Source organism: Pseudorasbora parva, chromosome 16, assembly GCF_024679245.1.
Source record: "Pseudorasbora parva isolate DD20220531a chromosome 16, ASM2467924v1, whole genome shotgun sequence".
Lineage (NCBI taxonomy): Eukaryota > Metazoa > Chordata > Actinopteri > Cypriniformes > Gobionidae > Pseudorasbora > Pseudorasbora parva.
Genome location: NC_090187.1, coordinates 16,549,027 through 16,574,460, shown reverse-complemented (window position 1 = coordinate 16,574,460; position 25,434 = coordinate 16,549,027). Strand labels below are relative to the sequence as shown.

The following is a 25,434-nucleotide window of genomic DNA, read 5'->3' as shown; positions in this document are numbered from 1 at the left end:
GCTATACAGTTTCCTCGTAGAGGGAGCCCTAGAGCTGAGAATGGTCTCTACGACCTCTTGTGGCAGGCCATCCTCTAGATACTGTGCCCCCTCAAGGGCCAGACCCAGAGGTCCCACAGCTCTGGCCTGGGGTGGAATATCATACCCCCTGCCTGAGACAGCAGATCCCTCCTCAGAGGGACCTGCCATGGGAGACCGTCTAGAAGTGCCACAATGTCGGAGAACCAAGCCCGAGACGGCCACCGGGGTGCCACTAATAGGAGGCTGATGCCCTCCCGGCGGACTCGCTCTAGAACTCCCGGGAGCAGAACTATCAGGGGAAATGCGTACAGACACCGCCTCGGCCACGTCTGTGTCATGGCATCCAGCCCCAGCGGGGCCTGAGGCCGAACCACAGCGGGCAGTGGGTCGTTTCCTGAGATGCAAACAGATCCACCTCCACTGGGCCGAACCTCGCACACATGGCCTCCACCACCTCTGGGTGGAGCTGCCACTCCCCGGGCCTAAGCCCCTGCCTCAACAGGACGTCCGCTCCCTGGTTCTGGTCCCCTGGGACATACATCGCACTGAGAGACGACAGTTTCCCCTGGGACCACAGGAGAATCTGATGCGCCAACTTGCATAGTGGGCGCGACCTCAGACCCCCCTGGTAATTCAGATACGATACTACTGACATGTTGTCGGATCGTATCAGGACATGGTGGCCGTGGAGGTCCGGGAGAAAGCTCCTCAAAGCTTTGTAAACCGCCAACATTTCCAGGCAATTTATGTGCCAGGAGGAATGCTGGGGTCCCCACAGACCTCTCGTAAACCGGCCTTCCATGACCGCGCCCCAGCCCGTGAGGGAGGCGTCTGTTGAAAGGATCTTCCTGCAACATGACGCTCCTAACACTGGCCCTTGGGACAGGAACCTCGGATTCTTTCATATGACGAGGGAACGAAGGCATCTGCGAGTTACCCTGATCATACGGAAAGGTTTTCCCCTCGAGGAGAACCCCTTGGTTCCTAGCCACCACTGGAGGGGCCTCATGTATAGCAGGCCGAACGGAATCACGTTTGACGCTGCTGCCATGAGACCCAGCAATCTCTGAAACTGCTTCACAGTGCGGCTGTGGCCTAGCTTCATACCTGAGACCTCCGCCAGTATGGACCCCACATCTGCGGGGGACATGCTCGCCCGCATCGTGGTTGAGTCCCATACTACACAGAGGAACGTGGTCCTCTGGGTGGGTGTTAACACGCTTTTGGCCGTGTTCACTCTCCTCTTTGAGGAGCTCAGCTTGGTAGGCCTGCAGTACTGCTATGGTGTGCAGGCAACTACCAGCTCTCGTGGCCGCTCGATATGCCCTGCCCACCAGGGACGACGTGTCCCTGCATGGCTTGGTGGGCAGGACAGGGGCTTTCAGGGACGCTGCTGCCTCGGGAGACAGATAGCTCGCTAACGCCTCCTCGACGCGAGGCAGCGTCCCATAGCCAGCCTCAGCCGCGCCCACGACACACCCGAAATCGAGGACTGGGGGTGTCGATAGGCGCGACGAGTACGGTTTTACCCAGGATTTGCACAACTCATTGTGCAAAGCAGGGAAAAACGGCAAGCCCCTGCATGGCGGCTGAACACGCTTTTTGAAGAAGCGTCCATCCAACCTGCTCACAGGCTGGACTTCCACCTCCTCCTGTGGCCAGTCGATCTTAAGTTTGGCCACAGCACGTGTCAGCACATCCACAAGCTCTTCTTGAGCGGGGGAGTGAAGAGGTGAATTAACCTGCACTCCGCCCGCCTCCAGGCTGAACTGATCTGACCCCTCGGAATCAGAGAGCATCAGCACTGGGTTATCGACCTCGTGGGAAGATACCGCGGCGCTGGCTTCCTCACGAGGCGGAAGAGCGTCTGAATCATCGGACGAGGATTGGGAAGATGCCTCAGCATGCCTGCCACCCGTCGCGAGATCCAGTTGTGAGCCCCAGGATCTACGCCGCCGCGCTGCCTCGACAAACGCGGGACCGGATCCAAGGGGCTCGTGAGCCTGGCCGCTCTCAGTAAACACGGCCAGCCGTGAGTGCAGCACCCGGAGCAGCAGCCTCTCAGTTTGGTGGCTAATTTCATTCATACTTCAAAGCCGTCACGCTGGGGGCGTTCCCTGAGTGTCGTCACTCGACGACGCAGTGTTGAGTTCCCTCGATAAAGGGAACTGTCTGAGAAGAACACAGCACGAACTTGACGAACTTGGGCGGCCATGACGGTACATTTCAGCGGACATCAGACCCATCCAGCCAGGCTCCGAGACAGAACTACGAGCAACATTGATAAGGTAAGATAAACTTTGTCTACCGTTAACGTTTTTACCCCAAGTATATCTGACTGGCCTTGATTCAGGCCGTAATTTCAGCACTAACGCTTGATAGCGTGTAAATTAACTTTTAAGGTAGCACTCGAAATGTTCACAATCTCCATTCAAACTATAATGTTCGGTTATTTTAGCCCCCCATTAGGTGGGTGAGTAATAACGTAAATGCATGCAAACTAACTTTATCTAAATGCATTTTGTGGGGGCATTGACCGTGTCAAGGGAAAGAAAAGAGTTAACAATAACATACTCGAAACAAGTGCAGTTATAGCCTACATAAGCTACAATATTTTCTGCTTAACTTTTATTAACGTTAGACTCGTTCAAAAGAAAAGTGTTTTTTTCTCTGCAGTCCGAGCGCACTGAAGCTTACTCTCGCTCATATCTGAGGTAAATCATCACCGCTTACAGTACACACACACACAAAATATCGGCAGTTCAATAATGAAACGCGCAGCTCTTAAAGGGGCCACACTATATTCCTGCTCTTAAAGGGTTAGTTCACCCAAAAATGAAATGTATGTCATTAACTCCTCACCCTAATGTCGTTCCTCACCCGTAAGACCTCCGTTCATCTTCGGAACACTGTTTAAGATATTTTATATTTTAGTCCCAGAGAATATGCAGTCAATGCAAACCTTACTGTCCATGTCCAGAAAGCTAACGTTAAAGGGGGGGTGAAATGCTGTTTCATGCATACTGAGCTTTTTACACAGTTAAAGACTTGGATTCCCATCCTAAACATAGACAAAGTTTCGAAAACAAATGTTGGACATTTGATAGAGTATTTCTGTGTCAAAAATACTCCTTCCGGTTTCTCAAAAGTTTCTAAAAGATTTTTTCCAGGAAGGCTCGACTTGACGTTAATAAGAGCGGAAGGTCCTTGTATGTGCCGTACGGGCTCTTCTCCCGGTAGGGTGCGCGCACGCGTGACTAGAGCGAGAGAGGAAATGCACGGCCATAAACACTCTCTCCGGTGCAGATCCAGTCGTCCGTGAACACTTACTTTACGCGCCGTGCTCCACTTTATTCCTATGAGTGACATCAAGCGACTTCAACGCTTCAGCACAGCATTCCGGGAAGGCAGCGCTGCATTTGAACCGATTTGAACGCAGAAATGATGGGAAGCTTCACAACATCGCTTCAGTCGCATCTCAAAGTGGATTTCCACGCCACTGCTGTCACAGGACTTCACCAAATCATACCAAACTGTGTTTTTTGACAGAGCGGTCCCAGCGATAAAGGTTTGGCCCTGCTTTGGAAGAGGCCGGTGAGTAAAACTGCTTCAAATGTCTATGCTGTTGGCTACCGTCGCATGAGTAAACATCAGTAAACGACACGATTGCGTGCTTCGTCATTCAAATGCGCTAACGTTACTCCATTGCTGTTCTATGTATAACGTTACACTAGTCAGACGTGCAAAACCGTTTTGCTTGCAACTGCTAAGGTTTAGTCGCATACAATAGTCCATAAACCGAATCATGTCCTCATCAACTGCAAGTAAACAAGCGCAAATGTTAACAGGACACTAAATACAGTACATACCACAGAGACGGACGTCCTACTGTTGCTGTTTCTCCTGTTCAATTTATTTCAGCCTCAGATTTGATTCTGGATCATATATCTATTAGCTGAGATAGCCATGGGTTTCTCCACGCTTGAGGACGTCACCGCTTTGTTCGCGATCGTCATTCTTTAGCTCCGCCCACTCGATACGCCTCCAGCCGCTCGTTTTTTTCCGGAAAGACTCGGTACAGCCCATATTTCTTTTATAAATATAATAAAACTAAAGACTTTTCGGAGATATGAAGGATGCAATACTACTCTATGGGTACTCAAGATTGACATGAGATTGACTGAAACTGAGTGTCGTCGTTGTCCCCCCCCCCCCCCCCCCCCCCTTAATAAAAACATAATCAAAGTAGTCCATATGTGACATCAGTTGGCTGATTAGAATCTCTTGAAGCATCGAAAATACATTTTGATGATTCGGATCGCCAATGTCATTTCAGCAGTTTGGGAGTTCGACACGCAATCCGAACTGCTGAAATCACGTGACATTGGCGATCTGAATCATTGATCGATTCACTGATTCATGAACCGTTTGAATCTTTTTGGAGGAACACGGAAGAGAAGACAATGCAGAATAAAGTCGTAGTTTTCGTGATATTTGGACCAAAATGTATTTTCGATGCTTCAAGAGATTCTAATTAACCAACTGATGTCACATATGGACTATCTTGATGATGATTTTATTAAAGTGAATGTTTTAGGTCAGCATATAGCACAGATTAGACTGGGCACATGACTACTCTGGCGGCGTTTACGTATGGCAGTTGCCATACCCTGGCATTCCACATTTTTAGACCTAATTGTTGATTCACTAATGAGTTGTTGTTGTTGTTGTAATTTAGTACGGTTGTGCTGGGGATTCTGTTTTGTGTTCACCATCTTCTAAACTTATTTCTGTGTGCTCTAATTTTAAGATCAATGCTGAGTTCATGCGAATTACAACAGTTCCTTTGGAGACAAAGTTCTTGGTCATTATTTCATTTTTTTGTGCATAAAAATTATTCTCGTCACTTCATAAAATAATTGTAGAGCCACTGTAGTGAGATGGGCTTTGTAATGACGTTTTTAATGCCTTTATGTGTCTTGAAAGAGGAAATGACATTGGTGTCAATGAAGGCCTTTCTGAGCCATCAGATTTCAACAAAAATATCTTCAATTGTGTTCCAAAGATGAACGGAGGTCTGACGAGTGTCAAACGACATTAGGGTAAGTGATTAATGACAGAATTTTCATTTTTGGGTGAACTAACCCTTTAAATGTAGAGCTTACAGCTCTGTATCAGAAACTGATGGAGTGTTCACTGTTCACTGTCTGAGGAGCAGTTCTAGGATTTGCAGTAGCAGTATTAACATTAAGTGACATGGCATCTGACGCACAGGAGCCAATGGCATATGTCGCTATGCTTAGTGACACACGCAGTGGCACTTCCGGTTCTTATTGGCATGTGTCAGTGGCACTCGCGAAACACTGACACTGTCAGTGACACCGAGTCAGATGAGCTGAGCAGCTATGTAATTGTGCCACAAAAGCCAAAATAAATATCCTATTTTCGTGATCTTTTTCTCCTAAATAAATGTTAATCTAACTTGTTAAAGTTTGTAATATGTGTCAGTTTGTGACAATCAGTATCTGAGTTGAATGTGTCACTGAATGCTTTATGTAATGTTGTTGATCACGCAAACTGCACGTCCTAGAAAACACGAACAAACCATTCATCATAAGTCTCTACAAATATCGCATTAACAGTCGCATCCGTTACTGTAAACATTTAATTTTGCATCATGCTGCACGCTCTCCTCTAGGTGTCAGTATAAACATAGCCAGCGAAAAGATACACCATAACGTACTACAGTTGAGGAACATCAACGAGTGGTGTATTTGACATTTGTTTGCAAGTTAGACAGTAGCAAAAGCAGTATTTGATAGTATCAGAGTCAGATATATTAAGGCTAATTTGTAAAAACTTTATCTGATTTAAAAAAATATATATGTATATAAAATGTTATTCATACATTATATATTATATAAATGATTTTCTGGTATTAATATAAATAATTAGTCTCCAATAATTTGTTTTAGTTTTTTGCATACTTAGGCCTACTCAGTTATGGATTTAATATTTCACAACTAATTTTATGGAATTATATAATAAGAAATAAACACATTTTTACAAATGTGTACGCATTCCTTCTGGAGTTGCCTAAACGTTTCACCATGGCAGACAGCGGCATGTGTAGGCAACTGGACGTGACACAACCCTATGGACACAATACACAGCGACATGTTCCGTGACAGTGTCACTGATATATGCCACTATTCACTATCCACTGACAAGTTTAAGTTGTCAGTGGATAGTGGCAAGTTAGATTAACATTTATTTAGGAGAAAAAGATCACGAAAATAGGATATTTATTTTGGCTTTTGTGGCACAGTTACATAGCTGCTCAGCTCATCTGCCAGTGAGTGTGAAAAAAGCGACATGTTCCACGACTCGGTGTCACTGCCAGTGTCAGTGTTTCGCGAGTGTCAGTGACACATGTCACTATCCACTGACACATGCCAATAAGAACCGGAAGTGCCACCGCGTGTGTCACTAAGCATAGCGACATATGCCATTGGCTCCTGTGCGTCAGATGCCATGTCACTTAATGTTAACACCCCCTCTAAGGATTTGTCTCTGGTGTTCATTTATAAACATGAGATACATTTGTATCTTAACATTTTAATTGTATTTTAGGATGTTTTATGGTGAAATGTGTTGTCAGGACAAACATTCCTAATTTAATATTACTACTAATGTGATGCCATCAAGTGGTGATTTGATTATTTGTAAAAAAAATTGTATTTTGTGTGAAGCAGACTATTAATCTTCATACATGTGAAACATGATTATTGAACAATAAATATAAATGTGTTCTAAAGAAAAGTGTTATGTCATTGATCAAAATGTTTTAAAAGCTTCTTTTTTTTTTTTTTGATTATACAGTTCAAATAATGACAACTTAATTTGAGACAACCTAAAATAATTAATTTACTCTGACCTATAAATATTACTTTGTTTTAATTTAAATAATTAGTTTAATCCAACATAAAATAATGATTTGTTAGTTTGATCCAATTTAAAATAATTAGTTTGTACCAACTTAAAATAATTAGTTTGATCAACCTTTAAAAAGTGGTTGCATGGATTTACCCTTTTCAAATTAAACTAAATTAAATTATTTACTTGAGTCAATGTCAAATATTTTGTGTGATCCATTACTTCAATTTTTTTTAAGTTTATCCAAGGGTTTTATTTGTTCAGTGCATGACCAAGAGTGCTATTTTCCTGAATACCATCACGACTGAAAATGTGACACTGATTTCATGACAGTTCCATAAACAATTAATTAAAATTATTCACTTACATTTTAGATGCAATATAAACTGCTTTTGTTCTATTACAGGAGCAAAAATAATTTCAAGATCAGATCATATTTCCACATCAGAACCACAACGCATCTCACAGCAATAGTGTGTTAATGAATGATTCAGCGTTTGAATGAATCGGTTGAATCAAAGATTCAATGACCTGTTCGTAAGATTAATCCTCATAAATATGAAAATTTAAATACATCAAAGGTGATGAAAATGTTACTTCTGAATATTGATATTTATCTCTGCAGATCACCCTGATATTGTGAGTCGGAATGTAAACTGGGCAACAGATGATGCGCACAATTAGTCTACATTAACCCAAAACTAACTTAATTAAAGCACCACAGCCCATACTGTTTTCTTCTTTTTAATTATTAGAATATAGACATTAAGAGAATAAATTTTTATACAAGTACTTTTACTTTTAATACTAAAAGTACATTTAAAATCAAGTACTATTTTACTTTTACTTAAGTAAATATGGCTCTGGTTATTTGTACTTTTACTTAAGTACTGAGATTCAGTACTTCCTCCACCACTGCAAGACAAATACAAATAGTACTTGTTAGAAATAGTATATTGAACTATTATTAATACTTTGTTTGTATTGGGGTTTTATTTGTGTTTGTTTTTTGTTGTTTTTTTGACTATCAAACTTGGTTGAGGGCCCAAAATTGCAAAAATGATGTCTTCATTTCCAGAGAGGCCAGTGGCACCGCCTGCTATATAAAAAGTGCCACACACTATCTTTATAATACATAAGTGAGCTGAGTAAAGAGCGACATAGCAAGATAAAGGGTGAGGGATGTGGCTAACTCTGCATATTTCTTTGCTGCTGTCTTGTAATTATGTCTCTGTAGCCATGATGGCCAGCTCAGGTACCTGTCAGCTTCAGGGACACTTCAGGCTGAATGGGATGTATCAGAAAGGAGACCTTCTCATTGGTGGTCTGTTTGAGGTTCAGTACCTCAAAGCATTCCCAGAGCTGAGCTTCAGAACGGAACCAAAACTACCACACTGTGAGCTGTGAGTCAGGATCGCACTAACGGAGGAACACTTAAAGACAATAATTGGAAAATGCAATGCTATTTTTATGACTATTTACATTGTCAATGATTTTGTTTTAAGAAAGTGATACCTGCCATATTACAGGACTGAGATTATTCGCTGCATATATAACTGAAAATTGTACATATAAATCCAAAATCTGATCTCACAGAAATTTTGTTATGGAATTCAGTTATTCATGTATTATTATTTTTTTTTCTATTGTTACTGTTAGTATTACTAAAGTTAATTATCTAATTTCATTTGTATTGTCTTTTCCAGCTTCTATATGACAAGCTTCCAGCAAGCACTAACAATGGTTTTTGCAATCAATGAAATTAATAACAAACCCAGCCTGCTTCCTAACATCACACTTGGTTATCAGATCTATGATAACTGCTTAAGGCTTGCAGTGGCATTCCGTGGGGCCACAGCTCTGGTTAGTGGGACAGAGGAGACCCTCTCTGACCTCAACTGCAAAGGCCCACCACCAGTGATTGGAGTCATAGGTGATCCAGGTTCTACTCATTCCATTGCAATTTCCAGTGTCCTGGGGCTGTTTCGACTGCCTATGGTAAGGGATATATTTAAAACCTTTTTTTCTGTTATAATAAAAAATATCTTACCAAATGATTCTTTAAGATCACATCATACTTGATTATTTACTATGCAATAGCAGAATTGTTTGTAAACAACAACAAACCTGCTTCACACAAACACAAAATTAAATTAAAAACACAATGACTTTGGAAATGACACATTTTTCATCGTTCTTTTTCTCTTGTCTCTGCTCCTCATTTCTTATTAGGTTAGTCACTACGCCACCTGCTCCTGTTTGAGTGACAGGAAAAAGTACCCCTCTTTTTTCAGAACTATACCCAGTGATGCCTTCCAGGTGCGGGCTATGATTCAGATCTTGAGGCATTTTGGATGGACCTGGGTTGGTCTTGTCTACAGTGATAATGACTATGGCATCTATGCTGCTCAGTTCTTCCAGCAGGAAATGCAGCGGTTTGGATATTGTGTTGCTTTTTCTGAAATACTTCCCAATGTTAATAACCCCAGAGATATTCAACGGATTTTGGGAGTGATTCAAACCTCTACAGCTAGAGTGGTAGTCGTTTTTTCTGCTTCATCCTTGCTGATACCTTTGATGGACGGAGTTGTGTTGCAGAACATAACAGGCAGGCAATGGATTGCAAGTGAAGCTTGGGCCACCTCACCTGTGTTTCGCACAGCACGTTTTTTGCCCTTCCTGGGGGGCACACTGGGCATTGCTATCAGGCGTGGGGAGATTGAGGGACTACATGACTTTCTGTTACGTCTTCGTCCCAACAATGATTCAAGAAATAATATAGTGAGTATATTCTGGGAGACCATGTTTGGGTGCAGTTTTGAAACTGAAGGTAAAAAGACAGAAGGAGAGCAAGTGAAAAAGGTCTGTACAGGACAGGAGGATCTGAGTACCACCAACTCACCATACACTGATGTTTCAGGGCTAAGAGCATCTTATAATGTTTATAAAGCAGTTTATGCCCTAGCACATGCGCTTCATGATCTGATGCAGTGTGAAGAGGGGAGAGGACCATTTAGTGGGAACAGATGTGCTGACATTACAAATTTGAAACCCTGGCAGGTAAGACGCACAGGTTATCCAAACATATAAATAAGCTGAACGTGGCAAAATATGTGCTCGATATTAATTACAATTTCTGACAATAATATAACACCTGTCCTGTCTACAAACTGTACAGCTGGTTCACTACCTGCAGAAAGTGAACTTCACCACAGGCTTTGGGGATCATGTGTCATTTGATAAAAATGGAGATGCTCTGGCTATCTATGATGTGTTGAACTGGCAGCCAAGCTCTGATGGGTTAATAAAGCTCCACAAGGTCGGGGTAGTAAATGAAGGGGCAACAACAGGGATGATGCTCACACTGGATGAGGATGCATTTTACTGGAACTTTGAGACAAAAAAAGTAATTAACTTTAAATGTTAAATGTCATTCTTTAACAGGTATAAATACTAGTAAAAGTTGAAAATGCATTAATGGAAAAACCAAGCTTGTCATTATGTAAAGAAGATGACAAACATGACTGATAACAGATTATGTTTCTTTCTTTCAGCCTCCACGGTCAGTGTGCAGTGAGAGCTGCCCCCCAGGAACCAGACGAGCCACAAAGAAGGGCCTTCCTGTCTGCTGTTTTGACTGCCTGCCATGCGGAGATGGAGAGATTTCTAATACAACAGGTGAAGAGATTACTGGCTTCTTTGGATGATTTTGATATATATATATATATATATATATATATATATATATATATATATATATATATATAATTATCAAAATCATATATATATATCATAAATATAATCATATCATTTTTATTTTTTATTTTTTTATTTTCACAGATGCTGTTGAGTGTGTGTTGTGTCCAGATGAGTTCTGGTCCAATCCAGATAAGGATCAGTGTGTCCCCAAAGAAGTTGAGTTTCTGTCCTATAATGATCCTCTAGGCATCTCTCTGACCACTGCATCTCTGCTTGGCACCTGCTTCTGTGCTCTTGTGATGATTGTCTTTGCTTATCACCATAACACACCCATAGTACGTGCCAACAATTCAGAGCTCAGCTTCCTGCTGCTGTTGTCTCTCAAACTGTGTTTCCTGTGTGTGCTACTGTTCATTGGCCGGCCTCAGTTGTGGACGTGTTGGTTAAGACATGCTGTGTTTGGCATAAGCTTTGTCCTGTGCATCTCCTGCATTCTGGTCAAGACTATGGTGGTAATAGCCGTGTTTAAGTCATCTCGACCAGAAGGCAAAGGAGCGATTAAATGGTTTGGAGCAGTTCAACAAAGATGCACAGTTCTGGTCCTAACAGCCCTCCAGGTTGTGATATGTGCAGTCTGGCTCTCAACTGCCTCTCCATCACCCCATAAAAACAACCAGTATATCCGTTCTAAAATAGTCTATGAATGTGCTATTGGCTCAGTGGCTGGTTTTTCTATGCTGCTGGGATACATTGGACTGTTGGCAGCAGGAAGTTTCTTGTTAGCCTTCCTGGCGAGAAATCTTCCAGATAATTTTAATGAAGCAAAGTTTATAACCTTCAGTATGTTGATCTTCTGTGCTGTGTGGATTGCGTTTGTTCCTGCATATGTGAGCTCACCAGGGAAATATGCAGTTGCTGTGGAGATTTTTGCCATTCTCTCTTCAAGTTTCGGATTACTGGTGGCCATTTTTGCCCCAAAGTGCTACATCATCCTTTTACATCCAGAGAGAAACACTAAAAAAGCAATCATTGGACGAGAAACAAAAAATAAATAGTTTTATATTATTTTGGTCCACGATCAAAAGACACATTTGTGACAGAATCAACCAAAAATCAATTAATCGATCAATCAATCAAACAGTCAATCAATAGCCTAGAAATCTAGACGCACCCTAGCGGCAGCAAATTTAATCTGCCCGCGAGTGTTGTCTAGCAACTCTCAATACCCTTCTGAGCTGTATTCGCCTAACTCTTGCCGGGCCAATCACATCGCGGACTTTCAAATCAGCTTTGACTGTGACTCTGGAAGACTTGGAGTTAAGCTTTTCTCTAAGAAAAGAACAAAGAACGGCACTGAAGTCATTCTTAAAAAAGGGAAGATGTGTTGTTTTGCCGATCAGATACGGCAAATGTTTAATCTATCAACAAGCTCTGTTTCACCACCGTTGCCGAACAGCCCTATACGCTCACTATGCAAGCTGCGTAGGGCCCCGCAATTTACTCAAGGCCCGCCTCCCCCTCGTGTCAAAGCGCATCAAACAATGTTAAACACTGAAGATAAAATTAAGCGGAATTATCCTTCTTGCCATGAAAAGAGGGAAAAAAAAACACCATGAGAGTAAATTGCAGGAATAGGAATCAGATTAACTTGTGTTCTCTCCTCTCCAAGGTTGATGTCAGCAAATAACAGTACCCTAAAGTTAAGTTGATGTGCATCTCTTCTGTTGTCTTGCTAAGCTAGACAGGCAAGCTATGCATCTCTTGGTCTGTCTAGCTAGCTAATGCCAGTCGCTTTCAGGGCTGTGTTCTGTGTCTTTGTGCCTGAAAAATAAAATTATTTAAGTGTTTTTTTTTTTTTTTTTTTTGATAAACGGCAACAGTGTTTGTTTACTGCAGCTCGGAAAAGATCCGCGTCGCGCATACCAGACCGACAGAAAAATATATGGGCATGATGGTCCTCCTCCTCATCATAAGTGCACATAGGCTACATTTAAAACAAGACAATGATTATAGTCTTAGTCATTGTTTAGTGAAAACTCTTAAAGATGGAAAGCAATGTATTGACAATTTGACATTGATTGACTATTGATTTATAGGCTATATTGAATTTAAAATGTTGATATTAATTAGCTGGACATACTGGTCAATATGAATGCACATCCCTCAGTAAATAATAACAATAAATCAAATATTGCTTTAACATGCATAATATAAAACACAGTAGCATCCTATGGCAAGCCATTTTAGCTTTTATTTATTCACAACTTATGCATTTTTAATGTCAATAAATAAATGTTCACTGTTTACATTGTGAATTCTTGATATAAGGTATGGAAATTTTTACTAGTAACAATGTCTTTTTGATATCAGGGATTACATGTTCACAATGTTCACATGTTCACATGTACATGTGTTTACATGTTTTACAAAAGTGAATTCTTGATATCAACAATGTCATCACTCACAGAGATTCTTGATATCTGAATCACTAGTTTGTTAAACATTACAAGAGCCAAGCCATACTATAAATAATATTTTATATTTGAAAATGTATAAAAGGAAATCTGGGGGAGCCAGTTTGAATGGGTCTGATGCTGCTTATAAAATGTATCTATAATTTGCAGGTGCTATGCTTAAGTTTGTACGTAGAGGAGATGCTGGATCATCTGCTAGTACAAGCAAAGACCCAGATGATCCACATCCAGCCTCAGCCAGTACTAGCACAGACCCAGTACAGCCTGATTCACTAACAGTAAACACGTCTTCTTCAGCAAGTACTATCTAAAGATTATATAGAAAATACTCTTTAATAAATAGTGTTTGTTTGAACCTCATTCTTTGACTGTTTTGTTCAAAGGAGGAAGGGTTTTATTGGGAGCTCTAAGGTGTCAGGTGTAACTGCATGGCAATGGCAAATGGTTTAAATAGCTTACGGGTCAGGTAAGAGGGCCCCTTAGCAGAATTTAGCTTAGGGCCCCAGGGAGTTCTGGATCGGCTCTGATGGGGACTTTCCAAAGACATGATTATTTTTATTCTGCACAAATCAACATCCCTTTGGATGATTTAAAGCTGTTTTCCTCATGTGACTAAAAAAATGTCCCCCACAAGGACAAGGATTTCAGATATTGGCATCATTGTGGTACACACATACAGATACACACCCAAGATATGTTGTGTTTCTCTTGTGTATTGTATAACATTAGGCAAAGTTAGGCGACCGCTTTGGGCCCCCAAAGCCAAAGGCCCCTAAAAATGCATATTTTTACATATGAGATACATGTTTAGCATGGACACGCAAACAGTGACGATGTATTACCACAACAACCACCTACGTTGAACGTGCTTCTTATGTATGCTTGTAGCATTTGAAAATATAAAACATCTTCAGATATAACAATACTGAGCAACATTGCATTTTATATTTGTATTGTTTTGTGCTCACTCATTTCTGTGAGGGACTCAATTAGAGGATGCATGCGCAGTTACTCCTGTGAGGACACAGGCACTGACACCCCAATACTAAACTTCATTGCTTATATGTAGGCCCTACTTCATTTTATTTATGAAATGTATAATTTCCAAATATATATATATATATATATATATTAGGGGTTTAACGGTTCAAAATTCACGGTTCGGTTCGATACGATACACTGGTGTCACGGTTCGGTACGGTTCGATACGTTTTAGATACAGCAAAAAGAAAAAAATTGGCAGATAAATTACCTTTTTTTTTTTTTTTTAACTAACAAAGTATGATTTTTTTTTTTACATTGAACAAAGATGGAGCTATACTTTACCCATCTTCTATGTAACTACAGAAATAGACATTAGCTCTTTACAATAGCTCTCTCCACACTTTTTTCACACACTACTGCTTCTGTCATCCCATTTGCCCAAATCCTCACTTGTGTGACTCTCAAGGGGGCGTGTCTGAAGAACGTGGCAGTTCAGCTCCCATTCATCGGTAACGTAATGTGCCGTTACAGTCAGGTAGCTTTGTGTAGCCCTTGACGTCCAGCCGTCTGTTGTCAGAGCAACCGCTGTTGCTTTGGCCAATTGGTTCTCTATTTGGGCTTTTGTTTTTTAGTACAAAGCAGGAATTACTGGCTAAAATGGGCTTGTGAAGGAACATTGTAACGGGGCTCAATTACTTTTAGCACGTTCTTAAAACTCTGTCTGCAGTGCGTATGCTCTGCAGGAGCCGCACGCCCTGTTGTCCTTTCACATATGTTGCGTTTTCAGTCCGCAACCGATAACATGGGTACAGACAAAATACGCACCGCATAGGCTACGCACTGCAGACGGAGTTTGTGTGAAACGGGCGTAAGGTCTCATATCCGCGACTATAAATGTCTTGCCATTTGAATAAGTTGCAAATGTCTGTCTAAATGATGCGGGGATAGTTTGTGGCTGTTTCTTCTTTTTATCGTCTTGTTGTCGGCGTAAATGAGTTGATTGACATGACATGAATTATTCCCGCTGCTGTACCATCATGTAGCAAATGCGACATACCGTTGTTTTTTAATCCATCACTCTTGCCAACACCATCATAGCTTACAGAGAATCCAAAGTTCACCAACACACCAGACCCGTTGGTTATTGGAGGATCTTCTATTTCTGGTCCGTTAAACGCAATAGCCATTTTGCAATGAGCATTCAGCGTGTACTGAGTAAGCGAGCACCTGACTGAGCAGCCTAAAACATTTTAGTTTTTTTCTCTTAGGCGGTGTCAGGGGCATTGCCTGTTACGTCGTTTTGGTTATTGGGCTTCCTTGTTGAACGCATAATATTTTATTTCACACACTTTTTTCCCCCAAATCTAATTAATTAGACCAAGAACGGTTCAATATGAATACGCGTATCGTTACACCAATATATATATATATATATAGCGCCCCCTCCCCTCTTAGGATGTCACCACTCCTAAGTTCTATTAGGGGGGGAGCAGCGGGTTCAGAAAATATGTCTCTCGACAAGTTATTATTACTTATTTCCTACCTCTGGTATTAAATTAGTTATAAACTGATCCTTAACTTTTTTGTTGTAATGAGATGTGTGGTAAAAACGTTAAAAGACGTCACAATACAGGTAAGTATAGTTAAATATCACACTACAAGGTTTTATTATCACAGAGCGTAGATATAAAATACTTAAAAATAGGAATAAATAGATAAATATGTCAATAAATAAACCAATACAATAAATAGTAATAGAACAAGTAATATACGCACCCCAAATAAAGGAACTGTAAACTTTAAATTCTCTACTGAGTAGATTATTTCAACAGCAACCCTATATTCTCATAAAGGCAGGGAAATTAGACCCTCAGTCTATGTAATGTTAAGGTTTGTTGTAACCATAACGAAACAATAACAACAGTAAACATATAGACATCAAACTTAAATAAATGTGGGCCCACACACACACACATGCGCGCGCACAAACACACATTCACCAACCCCACCGCTGCAGGCCTGAGTCGTTGCTAGGGTGCGTTGTGGCCCGTAAAACACAAATGGCCTCTTCACTCCAATGAGCAATAGAAACAATGGACAGTACCTCGATCCGTTAAATCAAACACGTAGGTCCAACGGCCCGCTCCGGTTCTCAATTGCTCCTATGCCGGCTGGAAACTTCAGCAACGCAGTGTGACGTTACGGTCCAGCGGTGCCAGGGGAACTCCGAATCACGCGTTGACTCACAAGCGCTCCCAGCGTTACTCCCAGTCTCTCGATGATACATCAACTGTCACTAGAAATAACATAACGGTCTCTGTCCAAATGTAAACAGTGCTGCTTACGTGATACTTAGTCCATAAAACTCATATATAATACTCCAAGGAGACCGCAAACGATATTTAGACTCTTTAAAACAATGACAGAGTGAATTCGTTGTGAAAACACCCCTTTACACTTTAAATAATCACTTTTTAAAAACTCTGCGCCCACCGGAAAAAAAAACTTGCGTCACCTCACTCTCTCTCTCGTTCTCTCCCCCGCATCAGTCGTAACCCACCAATAAGAATACACCTGCCGCCAAAGGAGGTGGGACCATTACTTTATAAGCCAATCAGGGAGAATGACTCTGCTAAACCATATTTGCATACCGAGGTTATAAATACAGGTTAACATTTTTTCTAAACATAAACATTAACAAATTAACCTTGAATAGGAACAATTAAAATGTTCCTGTACCATTGTCAATAATCAACAGGTATTATTAACCCAAATTTGCCCAGGGTTACATATATATATATATATATATATATATATATATATATATAGTAGGGGTGACCTCTAATAGTCGAAGATTCGATGCATCGATATGCAGGATTGGATTCGACCACTGATATCATGGTTGAATCTTCGCGGGTGTTATGAAACGAGGATCATACCATATTAGGCAATATGGGGGTGCTCAATATTAGTGTTATAGACGTGTCGCGGCGCTTAACGATCGCGCCTTTAAGGGCACTGAGCTTCGCACCGGTCCGGTGCGGTGATCCCCTTTAGGCACAATCGGCTTAAGAACGTGCATATAAACGCACTCAAAGTGTTCTTTTCCTCTCTAGGCAGGTATTTTTTTAGGTTTATTTATCAAAATGTTCTTTTATATAGGCTATTTGTGTGATGTTCTGTGTTTCGATCGCGGATTTTAAATGTTATGAGAGAACGGTTAATTTACGAATGTGTAGTGTATAGTTTTGATCACTTTATTAAAAGTGGTGGCTGTGTGCCGTGTGTTAAATTAAATAAAAATAGTCTTAGCCTCCTGCTGACTAGTGTCCTGCCCTTCCCAACCCGTTTATACAGTTTATTTTTTTCCGGTCTATGGTTTACACACACATAGATGATTCGACTATCGGTTGACGATAGAGAGATTCGAAAATATATAGGGATGACACAATACTCAATATAATATTTGAACAGTTCGGTACGGCATTCACGGTTAAATACATGCTTAGGAATTGCGCTTTTTTCGGTTTTGCATTTAATTAATTATTTCTATTTCTTTTTGTTTTAAATATTTATCTCAGTTTATTTCGGCTCTGTTTGAGTGTGCCTGTAAGTCTACACGCTGATATGATCAAAGATCCAATCATATGCACTAAAGTTAGGCAGTGTTTAGCCGCGTTTTAAAAGACTTGTCGATTAAACATTTAATTTGCGTTTTGCATGCGCTGAGCGCAAGCGTGGCTGTCAGACACGTGATAACTGGATTAAGTAGTCTTACTGCGCTAATAGCCTACAGTCAAACACAATATATATAAACACAGTCGGATATGTCAAGGCGAGCATGTCTTAGCAGCGCAGACTAGTGATTGTGAACTCTTGTCCTTAAAGGGACAGTTCACCTCTAAAATTATAGAGGTATTAAAAGGTATTAAAATAGACACAAAAAAAACTCACTGCTCTTGAATAATGTATTATTACAGTAGCTTTCAATCAATTGCATATTGAAGACTATGTAGTTTTAATTTTAGCCTTCTTACTGTATCTCTGAGTTGCCACTGTGTATATGTATATATATATATATATATATATATATATATATATATATATATATATATATATATATACACACACACATATATATATAGTGGCAGGGTGAAGGATCACGCAACAATGAAATTGGTGCAAAACCCCAGAGGGTGGATTTATTTGGGGAAACAGTGACAGACGTTGTGTAATAGTGGTGCAGGTGCGATGTGGGTGTCCTCCTTCCGGGTGCCCTGGTGCTGGCAGTGACGTGGGTGCGGGGATGTGGCCGGAGCATCACAGGCTGCTGTCTGGGTAAGAGAGAGAGACAAGCGTTAGCGTAGTGCTGCATGGAGATCGTGCTCAGCCTGGTGTCCCAGAGGGAAGGCTTTTATGCCGTGTTGTGATGGCCTGCAGCTGTGACGGTCCGGCCCGTGCTGATTGCGTGCAGGTGTTTTTAGTTCGTTGCCAGGGCGACGCTGATGAGAGCTCGGGAGACTTGTCACTATATATATATATATATATATTCATATTCAGTGTTGGGAGTAACGCATTACAAAAGTAATACATTACAGTAACTTATTACTTTTTGCTGATTAAAAAAAAAAAAAAAAAAAACGGAAAAAGAAAAAAAAACTAATGAAAAATGCAAGTTATTACCTGTTTGTGGTCATTCAATAGCCGCCTGTGGTGTCCAGGATAGTAAATAAAGACTAAATGACAGCTTCTGATATACCGTAATTCCTCAAATAAAGACTGGGGCCTTTATTTTCCTGAACTGCCGATGGGAACCGGCTTTTATTTGAAGCAGGCTTTTATTAGGGGCAGGCCTGTATTTCTAATTCCATCTGTTTGAAATAAAATTGCTTTATGTAAACCGTTTTCAATTTAAAGTGATCGTTCCAGTGGACAAATATCATTGATTTTTTTAAGAAACATTTGCAAAAATATCACCATACAACAAAATAATACGCATTTTTTGTAATTCCACGCACAGCTCCGCATCCGAAGATGAACGAGCTCTCAGCGAATCTAGCCGACGTGACGTCTCATGACGTCTCATCACACCGGCCCCCAGTTTGCACATACAAATTAGGTGCTTATATTTACTGAATGAGCTTACAAAAGCAGAAATAAGCCATTTTAAATAAAGATCCAGGTTTAAGCAAATAAATAATAAATCACGACATTAAAGTTTAGTGAAATTAGGAAATATTTAAGAGATTGTTAATTTAGTGCATATTTTGATCTCATGTCACAAGTAATAATATCAAGCCAAGGTTTACTGAGTTTTACACGATTCTTTTGTGGTGTGGTTTTTGGTGAATTGTAGCCTACTAAAATAAATATCATCACCTGTGTATATTAGCCCACTTCTTCTTGACGCGTTGGTTTATAGAGCAATTACTCTGAATCGCCCTCTGTCGTTTCAAAGAATAGCACAATGGCGAGCGCGTCAAGTAAAAACGCCTCGTCTGTTTGGGGAGGAGCACGCAGCCAGTCAGCGGAGGCTCGCACAGCGGAGACAGGCGAAGGTATAAATAAGGCTTGAGACGGGGCTGCGCGGAGCTGAGCTTTGAGGCTTGGGTGCGACAGCCTTAAGACATAAAAGAGACGAGAGGCTAATATTAGGTGCGTCTTAATCAGCTACCTAGTTCAGTAGTCAGGGCACTGATCAGGACATACCGGTAAGTCAATGGACTGACTCCCTGATCGCATTTCTCATAGAGTACAGTAGCCTATTAAAAATGGCACATGCATCCGTTATATTCTCAATTTAATTTACAAAGCAATCCCTGTAAAATTTTTAGGTTAACTATAGAAGAGACCAGGATTAGTGTGTCGCACTGGCATGACTTGCATCGGGGCGCGTGGCATCAGGATGGTTTCGCATTAAATTAATGGCATTTAGGAGATTATCCACTCATTTTCCCCCGGCCTTTATTTGAGACCGGCCTTTATTTGTTCGCGCTGACCACGCCCCCGGCCACTATCAGAGGCCCGGCGTTTATTTGACTACAGGCTTTTATTTGAGGAAATACGGTATTTGTATAGCGATTTACTTCATTCACCTCCCTCTTGCTGGTGTACATTTGTTTATTGTGTGACATAGTCCCAGTGAAGGCGTGTTTAGGGCAGATATTACAGGAGTGCCGCAGGCATGATTTCAGCCTCTGTGCTCGCGCTGGCCAGTGGAAAAGTGGCTAAAGAAGGTAAGGCTATGTGGTTTCAAAGAATAGCACAACGGCAAGCGTATCGAAGAACGGATGAGAGACGCACGCTGCTGAGCCAAACTAAAGTATAAACAACTCTTGGGTGAAGATGACAGAATAAGACTACTGCACACCGTGACACCGTCGTTTTGATTTTTTATATTAATAAAGTAATTTAATTCAGTTAGAGAACAGACCGCTCAAATAAAAACTGAAGGTGTCTGCTAAGCATGATCCAAACGTGTCGCAGTACAAACGCAGCAGGAGTCAGATCTTGAGCTGACAGACAAGATGATCGCGGAAGATTTGGTTTCAAAGTGAAATGTAAAAGCGCCTATTAAAGGGAGTTTGTCATTGTGTTGTGTTTTTTAATAAGAATAATAGGCTAATTCTAAACCGAAACTAAAATCTGCTTGGCTGCACAGAGCGCGCATTTACTGACGAGTCAACATGACATCATGACTTTGCGCACAAATACATGGCACTTTCTAAAGCCAAGTGGCATGTTATCTGTACGTATTTTGAGCTATCTGCGTACATGTTTACGCCGTGTGATTCTGCGTGTATGTCTATGCCTATACGAACCATCATCTCCGCGTGTATGTCTACGCCGTGTGATTCCGCCAACCTGATCTCACAGAATTAATATTTATAGCCTAATTTTATAATTTGGAGCAATTAACTCCACTCCTACCCTAAACCTACCCACTCTCAACAATATAAAACACGTAACAGGCAAATAAATGTACAGTCACATGTATTTATTGCAAAAACAGACCAAAAAATAGTATAAAAGTATTTTATACTAAAAAGCACGCGCAGACAGCGCAGAAGCTTTGCGTATGGAGAGCAGGAGCCGCTGCGCGCGCCCGTTGTGCTTTTACACAGGCAGCACTGGTCGTGCACAGCTGAACTGCGGCTCATGTATTGCAAAAACAGACAAATATAGTCCATTCTGCCCTATTTTTTCGGTGTTCTGCTCGACCCCTGTCATTCTCGTGCTAGGCACATTATGATAGGCACATTAGCAGGGTTTTTCCTACATTGAAATTTTTTTGGCAGTCGCCAAAGCAAATTTTTGTCCTGCCAAAGCCTTATTTGATGAGATATTGTGATTTATAAATTGATGTAGATTACTAATGCTCTCTGCTCGTTCTGCTCGAACGACTCTCTGCTCATTCTGACACTCAGTTAACATGCGCCCTCGTTAACTGATTGACGGAGAACGAGCAGAGCCCCACACTCTGTCTTCAAAACCATCACTGTTCTCTCTCCTTCTCACTCGCGCATATCAATCAAAATCAACAGAACTGACAAAATGGTAAAAGGTCGGAAGACTGAATCTGTGCGCCACGTGGCGCGTTCGCACAATATTTCCCCTGAATTACTGCTGGATGCTCAAAAATCGCAGCTCTTTTGACAGACGTTTTGCACACGCAGCTGACATAACCCATACTTTCAAATAAATGGAAAAATATCCTTATGAAGTGTTTTCTGTGATCAATCTTTTGCATTGTTTTAACAGTCTGGGTTCACACATAATGCGTCCGCTTTTGTCCGATTCGCGAACTAATGACTCATTTGAACCGATACATTTTAATGAACTGATCTGTCTAACACTGAACTCACGAATCGGTGTGTAATCATTTACTCACAACACCTCTGAAATGAGAATGCAAGAGTGCTTACCCCATTAAACAAGAGGGGTTAGTAAGAATTAGTCTTAATAATCCACAGTATTTTCCTGTTTTTATTTTGAGTATTTATATTGATAATGTGTAGTAAATTACCACAAAAAAAATTTGTTTTTCTGGAATAAGGTGAGGAACAACGCAAGTTAAATTGTTTATGGCAGAGAATTAGACTTAATTTGTTATTACATTTTTAATGCTGCTTTTTAATAATTGTTGCCAAAATAATGAATCAGTAAACCATGCAAACTATGTAAAAATGAGGAACTAAAGAAACATTTATTGTGAGTATTGGGCTCACAGATAACGCGGGTAGGTACTTTTACTGCTGGTGTGTGTGTGCACGTGCATGCGTGTGTGTGGATGACCATGACTGGTCAGCCACCACCGAAGACCATTTCTGACCCAAGAAAAACCCTGATTAGGCACCATATCTCTTGCAAATGCGACCGCGTTTTCCTCTGTTCCAAACACATATGCATATAACATGCTGTATATGGGTAGTTCACATAATAAAAGTAACCTTAAAGTTAAGATAAGCATCTAGTTTTAATCATTTAAAGGGGCCTTTGAAGTTGGGGAAAAAACTGTTGTGTTTTCGTGTATTTTATTTTTCACAGCTCTGGATATCATAATGGTTATTGTTAAACACACAGAACAATTCACTATGATTTCATGGTGAAATGTGTTATTTTTTTCATGTTAATTTTCAGCTTTAAATGTTTTAGTTAATAGTACTTTATGTAAAAGATGATTCTTATGAATTTTTTTTTGTTCTTTAAAAAAAATTACTTAAAAGAAAAAGCTAATGGAGCACTTTCATTTTATTTTATATAAACTAATATAATGTATTTTACCGGAAAGTTTAAAGCTAATAACCATTAATATTTGAAGTACCTGAAGTGCAGTGTTATGTTGCATCAAAAAGTTAAAAAAAAAAAAAAGTTAGTCCTAAAAAGTAAATGTGATGTTTGTTACCTCAATAAATTTAAGGTGATTCCAATTTTTTGTTTTATGTTCTATTATATTAACATTAAAAGCACACTCATTTCACCATTTCACCAAAATGACAGTAAAGGGTAAAAAAAAAAAACTGAATTTGCAAAAATTAAAACGGAAAAAACGGAATTTGGGAGGAAAAAAAAACGGAATTTGGGAGAAAAAAAAACGGATTTTATAGGGCCCTATTTAGGGGTAGGGGCAGTGTAGGGGAATATAATGAAACGACGTTGATAAACACGCTAAAAGCGATGATGCGTCTTCATAGCACGCCAAAATAGCATACGAATTGGCGTGTCATGGCGCCATTTCATGAGATCAGTCTGGACGAGCTGTCACAGTAAACCAGTAGTGGTGGCTTTGGTAGTGTCCTCACAGGGGCCATTTGGGAGGGGCCTCACAGGAATTGTAGTCTTTCATCCCCATGAGACAAAAATAAATTTTCTGTCTTGTCTCAGTCTAGAAGGCACCAAATTCAAAAATATTTTCACATTTCTACTACATTAATGGCGTTTAAAAATGTGGGCTCCGTTAATCGCTTGTTAATAAAATTAGTGACGTTAAAATAAATTTGCGTTAACGTGTTATTAACACATTAATTTTGACAGCCCTATATATATACACACACATTACGCATGTTCATGTGTCCTCAAGTAAATCGTTCATTCCGAGTAAAAAAATTCCTTGTCTGGAAAAAGTTCGATTTTTTTTTTTTCATTTTGTGTGTGTGTTGTAAATATAATTCATTCTGAAGCAATATTCTCACCAGTGTTCAATCAGCTTTGACATATTTAAATCTGAATTTGTGATTTTTTTATTTATTATTTATTGAATAATTTCAAATTTGTGATATTTTTACCTTTTATAACCCCTTAAGCCCAAAGTAACCCACTCGCGGATGTCTTTATGTCTGGATCTCCATAAAGTTGGTCAGGATGAGCTGTCACACCAGAGGACTTGTCCACCTTTGCCACCATTTTGAGTCATTTCTATATGTAGCCGGGTAAGGTGCAGCCCCGGTATGATTGGCGGGTGTTACACAAGCTGATGAACCAATCGGTGTTTCTATTACACTAATTGGTCAGTGTTATTGGGTCATGAGCCTATCGGTGCCCATTATGGGAGTATAAAAGGGGAGTGTTTGGTTGCTTTGGAATGTATCATCCTTGGGACTGGCCTCTTTATTGATGTTTGGCACTATGAATGAGGAATGGCGGTTGGAACATCCTTCCTTTCATTGTACTGGCTGTTAGGCAGCTTTCAGGTTAGTCTCTTTGAGTCAAAAAGGCCTCATGTCAAGTAAATGTAGAGGCTTACTACCCTGTTTGTTCTTAGTTATTGGCATGCAAGTAGCTGTAATCCAGCATGGCGAGTGACCATGTGTATCATATGTGTATGACTCGCTTTGTTTCAGTATGTATTGTGTTTTTTTTATTTTTTTTATTTTTTTATTTTTTTATTATTATTATTATTATTTATTTTGTGTGTTGAGAGTAATTTTCCTGTTTCATGTTTGGCAGGTTTAACTGAACGTCCAGGGGTTTCCAGTGCTTTTAATTGGCACCAAATGTGTGTCAAGTGACATGACTACACTGCTGTTTTGTTTTATTGTCATGTTTTAAACTTGCAGTTTGCCTGGATCTCACCTGGCCATGTTTGTGGTGTTAAACACAGCCACCGCATGGTACTAGTGTGTTTTGTGTAGTGTGTAGTGGCTGTTTTTTGTAGTTTGTGTAATTTATTGGTATTGACTCATTTTGTTGTATAGGTTCCTTTGTGACTATTTTTGTTTTGTTTTTTGTAACTTTGCTTTTAAGTAATTGTATTTCTGTTTTTGTTGTTAAACTTGATTTCTAGTAATCTTGTTATTGTTTGTTAAAGTGGAGAAACTGTAAAGTGGGGAGGCCACAGTTAGTTGACGTCTACATGGAGTGCTGTGTTTAACACTTTTTATTGCTTTCATAAGTGGGTGTGTGTAGGTATTGAGTGTGGTAACTACGGGCCTCTTCTGGCTGTCTCCCTCTTATGTTTCTATATTTGTGTCATTTTGAGACCCTGTGGTTTGTCTTGATTGAGATTTTATTTTATTGAATGTTTAAATTAAGTGATTTTTGTCATTATACTTTGTCCACATTTCCATGCTCACCCTGTCTTTTAGAAATTATTACATTTATCAAATTAATAAGAGATTAACACTCAACTTTTAACCTCTTTAGCACATCCAAACATCTGGGGGATTTCCTGGTAGGGGGCTTGACTAAATGACCCCTATGGCTGTCCATGTAACTGCCACCACAAAAATCTAATATCCTATGTCACACTGCAGGACAGCTTTTGTGTTTCAAAACTAAATGTACTGTAAATATTATTTTAGTACTTTTTAGCATTTTGAAA

At 40.3% G+C, this 25,434-nt stretch overlaps 1 protein-coding gene and 1 long non-coding RNA gene across 2 annotated transcripts; both read left to right on the top strand.

Moving 5' to 3' along the window:
• Positions 1–3,835: 3,835 nt before the first annotated feature.
• Positions 3,836–11,711, top strand: LOC137043191 (extracellular calcium-sensing receptor-like). Its single transcript, XM_067419367.1, has 7 exons — positions 3,836–3,845; positions 8,213–8,360; positions 8,664–8,955; positions 9,190–10,017; positions 10,136–10,363; positions 10,512–10,635; positions 10,798–11,711. The coding sequence occupies exons 2-7, from the start codon at positions 8,251–8,253 to the stop codon at positions 11,709–11,711; spliced, it is 2,496 nt and encodes an 831-aa protein (XP_067275468.1). The 5' UTR covers positions 3,836–3,845; positions 8,213–8,250.
• A 12,501-nt stretch (positions 11,712–24,212) lies between these two features.
• Positions 24,213–25,160, top strand: LOC137043155 (uncharacterized). The gene is made up of 3 exons (XR_010898422.1): positions 24,213–24,304; positions 24,376–24,453; positions 24,561–25,160. It is a non-coding gene; the product is annotated as an uncharacterized lncRNA (long non-coding RNA).
• Positions 25,161–25,434: the final 274 nt, after the last annotated feature.

Excerpts from the sequence above, each read along its gene's own strand:
- LOC137043191 (XM_067419367.1), top strand. The coding sequence starts at position 8,251 with ATGTATCAGAAAGGAGACCTTCTCATTGGTGGTCTGTTTGAGGTTCAG. Across the intron at positions 8,956-9,189 it reads GGCTGTTTCGACTGCCTATG|GTTAGTCACTACGCCACCTG; the intron begins GTAAGGGATATA and ends ATTTCTTATTAG. Across the intron at positions 10,018-10,135 it reads CAAATTTGAAACCCTGGCAG|CTGGTTCACTACCTGCAGAA; the intron begins GTAAGACGCACA and ends CAAACTGTACAG.